Genomic DNA, 8,787 nt, shown 5'->3' with positions numbered 1-8,787 from the left:
GCCCCAGTTCATCCAGTTCATCCCAGTTTGGCCCCGACGCGGAGGCGCCGCCTCGGGCGGGGCCTGATAGGGCCGGGACCCCCCGGGGTGGGCAGGGGAGGGGGCGGCGACAGCGGCGACAGCGGCGACAGCGGCGACAGCGGCGACAGCGGCGACAGCGCCGCCGATGCCACCCGGGCTCCCAGTGCCACCAGTGCCACCAGTGTCACCAGTGCCCTCAGGAGCCCCGGAGCCCTGACCCCATAGGATGCTCAGCCCCCAAACCCTGAACCCCCAAAATCCCAAATCCCTGAACCACCAAATCCCAAATGCCTGAACCCCCAAATCCCAAATCCCTGAACCCCAAATCCCCAATCCCAAATCCCTGAACCCCCAAATCCCAAATCCCTGAACCCCAAATCCCTGAACCCCCAAATCCCTGAACCCCCCGGTGCCGCCTTTGTTGTGCGAAATCCCCACGGGCACCACTCGGGAACTGGGAAGGACTGGGAGGGACTGGGATGAACTGGGATGGACTGGGAGGGACTGGGATGAACTGGGATGGACTGGGAGGGACTGGGATGGACGGGGGCCAAACTGGCAGGGACTAGGACCAAACTGGGAGGGACTGGGAGAGACTGGGATGGACTGGGACCAAACCAGAACCCAACTGGGAATGACTGTGATCAAACTGGGAGGGACTGGGAGAGACTGGGACCAAACTGGAACCAACTGGGACCAAACAGGGGCCAAAAGTGGGAGAGACTGGGATCAAACTGGGAATGACTGGGAGTGACTGGGGCCAAACTGGGAGGGACTGGGAGCGAACTGGGAACAAATGGGAGCAAACTGGGAGAAAACTGGGAGGGAATTGGTGGAAAACTGGGATGGAGTGGGATGGACTGGGACCAAAATGGGAGGAAACTGGGAGTGACTGGGAACAAACTGGGACCAAACTGGGAGAGACTGGGAAGGATTGGAACCAAACTGGGACCAAACTGGGATGGACTGGGAGTGACTGGGACCAAACTGGGATGGACTGGGAGTGACTGGGAACAAACTGGGATGGACTGGGAGGGGCCTGGGATAAACTGGGAGCAAACTGGGAGAGAATAGGACCAAACTGGGAGCGACTGGGAGTGAACTGGAAATGACTGGGACAAGACTGGGAGTGACTGGGAGTGACTGGAATGGACTGGGACCAAACTGGAACCAACTGGGGCCAAACTGGGACAAACTGGGACCAAACTGGGAGTGACTGAGATGGACTGGGACCAAACTGGGACCAAACTGGGACAAACTGGGACCAAACTGGGACCAAACTGAGAGAGACTGGAAGGGATTGGAACCAAAATGGGACCAAACTGGGAGTGACTGGGACCAAACTGGGACCAAACTGGGATCAAACTGGTAGTGACTGGGACCAAACTGGGACCAAACTGGGACCAAACTGGAATGACTGGGACCAAACTGGGATGGACTGGGACCAACTGGGACCAAACTGGGACCAAACTGGAGGGACTGGGATAAACTGGGAGAGACTGGGAGGGACTGGGATAAACTGGGACCAAACTGGGAAGGACTGGGAGGGACTGGGAGGGATTGGAACCAAACTGGGAGTGACTGGGAGCAAACTGGGATGACCTGGGAGGGAGTGGGAGCAAACTTTGACCAAACTGGGACCAAACTGGGAGGGACTGGGACCAAACTGGGATCAAACTGGGAGGGACTGGGAGTGAACTGGGAATGACGGGGACCAAACTGGGATGGACTGGGACCAACTGGGACCAAACTGGGAGTGACTGGGAGCAAACTGGGATGAACTGGGAGGGCCTGGGAGGCATTGGGACAAAACTGGGACCAAACTGGGAGGGACTGGGAGGGAACTGGGAGCAAACTGGAATCAAACTGGAACCAAACTGGGACCAAACTGGGACCAAACTGGGAGTGCCTGGGAGCAAACTGGGATGAACTGGGAGGGAGTGGGAGCAAACTTTGACCGAACTGGGACCAAACTGGGAGGGGGCGGGGCCTTTATTGGGGGAGGGGAAGGAGACACCCGAGGGGAGGGACCACGGTGACGTCATCACCCGGTGGGAGTTACCCTGGTGACGTCATCACCCGATGGGAGTGACCCCGGTGACGTCATCAGCCCGCGCTGGCCACCGCACCCCCGAATTTCGGGGCGGTTCCACTCGATTGGGGGGGGGAGGTTGTGGCACCCCCCAAATTTTGGGGTGACCCCGATGACGTCATCGCCCGATGGCCAAATTTTGGGGGTGGTTCCACTCGATTGGGGGGGGGGGCACCCCAAAATTATTGGGGTGACCCCGATGACGTCATCAACCCAATCATGATCTACACCCCCAAATTTTGGGGTGGTTCCACTCGATTTTGGGGTGACACCCCCAAATTATTGGGGTGACCCCCATGACGTCATCACCCCATCACAATGTCCACCCTCAAATTTTGGGGTGATTCCCGCCAATTTTGGGCTGTGCCACCCCCAAATTTTGGCCACTTTTAGGGGTGACACCCCCAAATTTTGGGGGGTTGGCCTCGATTTTGGGGTGACACCCCCAAATTTGGCCATTTTTGGGGGGTGACACCCCCAAATTTATTGGGGTGACCCCGATGACGTCATCACCTCGATGGATATCTACACCCCCAAAATTTGGGGTGGTCCCACTCGATTTTGGGGAGGTGACACCCCCAAATTTTGGGGATTTTCGGGGTGGTGACCCCCAAAATTTTTGGGGCGCCCCAATGACGTCATCACCCCTTGATGGCGATGTCCCCCCTCAAATTTTGGGGTGGTTCCCGCCAATTTTGGGCTGTGTCACCCCCAAATTTTTACCATTTTTAGGGGTGACCCCCCCAAAATTTGGGATTTTTTTGGTGGTGAACCCCCAAATTTTGAGATTTTCGGGATGGTGACCCCCAAAATTTGAGGATTTTTGGGGGGTGACACCCCCAAAATTTTGGGGTGATTCCACCCAATTTTGGCCAATACCACCCCCAATTTCGCCATTTTTGGGGTGTTGACCCCCCAAAATTTGAGGATTTTTTTGGTGATGACCCCCAAAATTTTTGGGGTGCCCCCGATGACGTCATCACCCCTTGATGGCGATGTCCACCCTCAAATTTTGGGGTGATTCCGCCCAATTTTGGGCTGTGCCACCCCCAAATTTTTACAATTTTTAGGGGTGACACCCCCAAATTTTGGGGATTTTCGGGGTGGTGACCCCCCAAATTTTTGGGGCGTCCCAATGACGTCATCACCCCTTGATGGCGATGTCCACCCCCAAATTTTGGGGTGATTCCCGCCAATTTTGGGCCATACCACCCCCAAATTTTGGGATTTTTGGGGTGGTGACCCCCAAAATTTGGGGGATTTTTGGGGTGGTGACTCCCAAAATTTGGGGGGTCGGACTCGATTTTAGGGAGGTGACACCCCCAAATTTGGCCATTTTGGGGGGGGTGACCCCCAAATTTTTGGGGTGCCCCCCGTGACGTCATCACCCCTTGATGGCGATGTCCACCCCCAAATTTTGGGGTGATTCCACCCAATTTTGGCCATTACCACCCCAAATTTTCACCATTTCGAGCAGTGACGCCCCCAAATTTTGGAGATTTTTGGGGTGGTGACCCCCAAAATTTTTGGGGCGCCCCCTGTGACGTCATCACCCCCTTGATGGCGATGTCCACCCCCAAATTTTGGGGTGATTCCACCCAATTTTGGGAAATACCACCCCAAATTTTCACCATTTCGAGCAGTGACGCCCCCAAATTTTGGAGATTTTTGGGTGGTGACCCCCAAAATTTTTGGGGCGCCCCCTGTGACGTCATCACCCCTTGATGGCGATGTCCACCCCCAAATTTTGGGGTGATTCCACCCAATTTTGGGAAATACCACCCCAAATTTTCACCATTTCGAGCAGTGACTCCCCCAAATTTTGAAGATTTTCGGGGTGGTGACCCCCAAAATTTTGGGGAATTTTTTGGGGTGGTGACCCCCCCCAAAATTTGGGATTTTTTTGGTGGTGAACCCCCAAATTTTGAGATTTTCGGGATGGTGACCCCCAAAATTTGAGGATTTTTGGGGGGTGACACCCCCAAAATTTTGGGGTGATTCCACCCAATTTTAGCCAATACCACCCCAAATTTCGCCATTTTTGGGGTGTTGACCCCCCAAAATTTTGGGATTTTCGGGGTGGTGACCCCCAAAATTTTTGGGGCGCCCCCTGTGACGTCATCACCCCCTGATGGCGATGTCCCCGGGGTGGCTCAGCCACACGTCGAAGACGCTTTTGTTGGGGGGCGCCCCCGACTCCCCCAAATCCGGGGGGCTCGGGGGCTCCCCTGGGGGGGGGCTGGGGGGCCACGGGCAGCACCCCCCAAAACACCGGGGGGCCACCCATGGGTGCCACCGCGTTGGGCGCCACCGCCGTGCTGTAGGACGTGGGCAGCTGTCCCCAAAGCTGTCCCCAAATCTTTGGTGACGATTTGGGGTCGCCAGGGTGGTCCCGGAGCAGGGAATCGATGGAAAAATTGGAATTTTGGGGGGCTGGGGGAGGGGGAGGAGGGGGGGGGGAGGGGGGTAGGGGCAGCCCGAGAGGACGAAAGGGGACAGGTCGGGGACAAAGGGGGTGGCAGTGCCACCAGGGCCACCACCCCGGGCCACCGCGGTGTTCTGGAGCTTGAGCGCCGCCGGGGGGATGCGGGAAATGTCCACGGTCCAGAAATTCCCTTTGGATTGGGGCTTGGAGGGGTCCTTCAGCACCTGGAGGGGAAAAAGGGGGTGGGAGGAGGAAAAATTTGGGGGTTTGGGCAGGAAACCCAAAAAAAAACCCTAAAGAAACAAAAAATCCTAAAAGCCCACGAAATAACCCCAAAAATCCTAAAAAAACCCACAAAAAAGCCACAAAAATCCTAAAAAACTGCACCAAAACCCCCCCAAAATCCTAAAAAAACCCCACAAAAAATGCCCAAAATCTTCCAAAAGTCACCAAAAGAAGCCACCAAAAAATAAAAAAATTTGTTCAAAAGGCACCAAAAAATCCCTGAAAAAAATCGCTCAAAAAATCCCTCAAAAGTCCCTAAAAAATCACAAAAATTTTCCAAGAAATCCCATCCAAAGAATTGCCAAAAAAATCCTTTAAAAGTCCAAAAAAAAAACCCCCCAAAAAACCCCAATAAGTCACAAAAAACCCACAAAAATTTGTCTAAAATTCACAAAAAAAAAGCCCTCAAAAGTCCCTAAAAAATCACAAAAATTTTCCAAGAAATCCCATCCAAAAAATTTCTCTAAAAAAATCCCTTAAAAGTCACCAAAAAAACCCACAAAAAGGCCACAAAAATTTGTCTAAAACTGACTTAAAAAATCCCTCTAAAGTCCCTGAAAAGTCACAAAATTTTCCAAGAAATCCCACCCCAAAAAATCTCCCCCCAAAATCCCTTTAAAGTCCCAAAAAATCCCCCAAGGAATCACAAAAAAGCCACAAAAATTTGTCTAAAATTCACAAGAAAAATCCCTCAAAATCCCTGAAAAATCACAAATTTTTCCAAGAAATCCCGTCCAAAAAGTCTCCCCAAAAAATCCCTTAAAAGTCACCAAAAAAATCCCCCGAGAAATCACAAAAAAGCCACAAAATTTGGTCTAAAATTCACCAAAGAAATCCCTCAAAAAATCCCTCAAAAGTCCCTAAAAAATCACAAAATTTCCCAAGAAATCCCACCCAGAAAACCTCAAAAAAATCCCTTAAAAGTCCCCAAAAAAATCCCTCAGAAGTCCCTAAAAAATCACAAAAATTTCCCAAGAAATCCCATCCAAAAAAATCTCAAGAAATCCCTTAAAAATCCCCAAAATTTCCAAGAAATCCCATAAAAATCCCTAAGGAACCCCCAAAATTCCGGGAGGGATCCCAAAAATGGAGCCTGGTCTGGGATTGGGGTTTTTGGGGGGCTTGGAGGGGTCCTTCAGCACCTGGGGGGGAAAATTTGGGGTGGGAGGAGGAGAAAAATTTGGGATTTTGTATAGGAAACCCAAAAAAAACCCCAAAAACCAAAAAAAATCCTAAAAAACCGCACCAAAAAAAAAACCAAAAATCCTGAAAAAACCCACAAAAAATGCCCAAAATTCATCCAAAAGTCACCAAAAGAAGCCACCGAAAAACCAAAAAAATTTGTTCAAAAGGCACCAAAAAATCCCTCAAAAAAAATCCTCAAAAAATCCCTCGAAAGTCCCTAAAAGCCACAAAAATTTTCCAAGAAATCTCATCCAAAAATCTCCCCAAAAAATCCCTCAAAAGATCCCTCACAAGTCCCTAAAAAACACCAAAATTTTCCAAGAAATCCCACCCAAAAAAAATCCAAAAAAATCCAAAGAAATCCAAAAAATTCCCTTAAAAGTCACCAAAAAATCCCCCAAAACTCCCTGAAAAACAACAACAAAAAAATCCAAGAAATCCCATCCAAAAAACCTCCAAAAATCCCTTAGAAGTTGCCAAAAAATCCCCCAAAAATCCCTAAAAAACCCCCAAAATTTTCCAAGAAATCCCACCCAAAAAAACTCAAAAAAATCCCTTAAAAGTCTCTAAACCCCCCCCCCCCAAGAAATCATAAAAAAACCACAAAAATTTGTCTAAAATTCACCAAAAAATCCCTCAAAAGTCCCTAAAAAAATCACAAAATTTCCCAAGAAATCTCATCCAAAAAATCTCCAAAAAAATCCCTTAAAAGTCCCAAAAATTCCCCCGAGAAATCACAAAAAAGCCACAAAAATTTGTCTAAAATTCAACGAAAAAATCCCTCAAAAAATCCCTCAAAAGTCCCTCAAAATCACAAAATTTTCCAAGAAATCCCATCCAAAAATCTTCACAAAAAATCCCTTAAAAATCCCTAAAGAAACCCCCAAAATTCTGGGTGGGACCCCAAAAGCTCCAGAAAGGAACCCCAAAATTCCCCAAATTTGACCCCAAACCCCCAAATTGGGACCCTAAAATCCCTCAGATTGGGACCACCCAAAAATCCCCTAAATTGGGACCACCAAAAATTCCCTAACTGGGACCCAAAAAACCCCAAAACTTGAGCCCCAAAATCCCCAAATTAGGAGCCAAAAAATCCCCAAATTCGGACCCCAAAAATCTCCCAAATTGGGACCACCCAAAACCCCGGGGATGGAACCAAAAATCCCCCAAATTGTGACCCCAAAAATCTCCTAAATGGAACCCCAAAATCCCAAAATTGGACCCCAAAATCCCCAAATTGGGTCCCCAAAAATTCCCCAAATTGGACCCCCAAAAATCCCCTAAATGGAACCCCAAAATCCCAAATTTGGAGCCCAAAAATCCCCTAAATGGAGCCCCAAAATCTCCAAATTTGGAGCCCAAAAATCCCCTAAATGGGACCACCCAAAAATCCCCTAAATTTGGAGCCCCAAAATCCCCCAAATTTGGCCTCAAAAATCCTAGGAATGGAACCAAAAATCCCCCAAATTGGGACCTAAAAACCCTGGGGATGGAACCAAAAATCCCCTAAATGGGACCCAAAAATGCCCTAAATTGGGACCCCCAAAATCCCCAAAATTGGGAACCCAAAATCCCCAAAATTTGACCCCAAAATCCCCAAATTGGGACCCCCAAAATCCTCTAAATTGCAACTCCAAAATTTCTTTACTGAGACCCCAAAATCCCCCAAAATTGGGACCCCAAAATCTCCAAAATTGGGACCCAAAAATCCCCTAAATGAGACCCAAAAATCCCCAAATTGGGACCCCCAAAATCCCAAATTTGGAAACCAAAAATCCCGTAAATTGGACCCAAAACCCCCAAATTGGGACGCCCAAAATCCCCTAAATTGCAACTCCAAAATTTCTTTACTGGGACCCCAAAATCCCCCAAATTGGGACCCCAAAACCCCAGGGATGGAACAAAAATCCCCAAATTGGACCCCCCAAAAATCCCCTAAATGGGACCCACCAAAAATCCCCAAATTTGGAGCCCAAAAATACCCAAATTGGGACCACCAAAAATCCCCTAAATGCAATCCCCAAATTTCCCCAATTTGGCCCCAAAATCCCCAAAATGGGACCCCAAATCCCCAAATTTGGATCCCAAAAATCCCCAAAATGGGACCTCAAAATCCCCCAAAATAGGACCCCAAACCCCTCAAGAATGAGACCCCAAATACCCCAAATTTGGACCCCAAATTCCCCAAATTGGGACCCCCCAAAATCCTGGAATGGGACCCCCAAAATCCCCAAAATTGGAACCCCAAAAACTCCAGGAACAGACCCCAAAATCCCCCAAATTTGACCCCAAATCCCACAAGAATGGGACCCCCAAAATCCCCAAAATGGGACCCCAAAACCCCGGGGATGGAACCAAAAATCCCCCAAACTGGAACCCCAAAAATGCCCTAAATGGAACCCCAAAATCCCCAAATTGGGTCCCCAAAAATTCCCCAAATTGGACCCCAAAAATCCCCTAAATGGAGCCCCAAAATTCCCAAATTGAGACCCCCAAAATCTCCCAAATGGGGACCCCAAAATCCCCCAAATTTGACCCCAAAACCTCCAGAAAGGGACCCCAAAATTCCCCTAAATAGGACCCCAAACCCCACAAAAATGGGACCCCAAATCCCCCAAACTGAGACCCCAAAAATCCTCCAAATTGGGACCCCCAAAAATCCCCTAAATGGGACCCCCAAAAATCCCCAACTTGAGACCTGAAAAATCCCCTAAATTTGGACCCAAAAACCCCAGGGATGGAACCAAAAATCCCCAAAATTGGGACCCCAAAACCCTGG

At 49.4% G+C, this 8,787-nt stretch overlaps 1 protein-coding gene across 1 annotated transcript in view; it reads right to left on the bottom strand.

Moving 5' to 3' along the window:
* Window positions 1-4,234: 4,234 nt before the first annotated feature.
* Window positions 4,235-8,787, bottom strand: part of LOC134561571 (basic proline-rich protein-like) — a 7,104-nt gene continuing 2,551 nt past the window's right edge. The window contains exons 4-6 of the mRNA XM_063418707.1: window positions 4,654-4,762; window positions 4,397-4,546; window positions 4,235-4,341 (exon numbers count right to left, since the gene is read on the bottom strand). Coding sequence (XP_063274777.1) covers window positions 4,235-4,341; window positions 4,397-4,546; window positions 4,654-4,762 — 366 coding nt within the window. The remainder of the gene's footprint in view (window positions 4,342-4,396; window positions 4,547-4,653; window positions 4,763-8,787) is intronic.

This window comes from Prinia subflava, chromosome 1 (assembly GCF_021018805.1).
Source record: "Prinia subflava isolate CZ2003 ecotype Zambia chromosome 1, Cam_Psub_1.2, whole genome shotgun sequence".
Taxonomy (NCBI): domain Eukaryota; kingdom Metazoa; phylum Chordata; class Aves; order Passeriformes; family Cisticolidae; genus Prinia; species Prinia subflava.
Note: the sequence above shows the minus strand (reverse complement) of the source record. Positions and strands in the feature narration are given on the sequence as shown.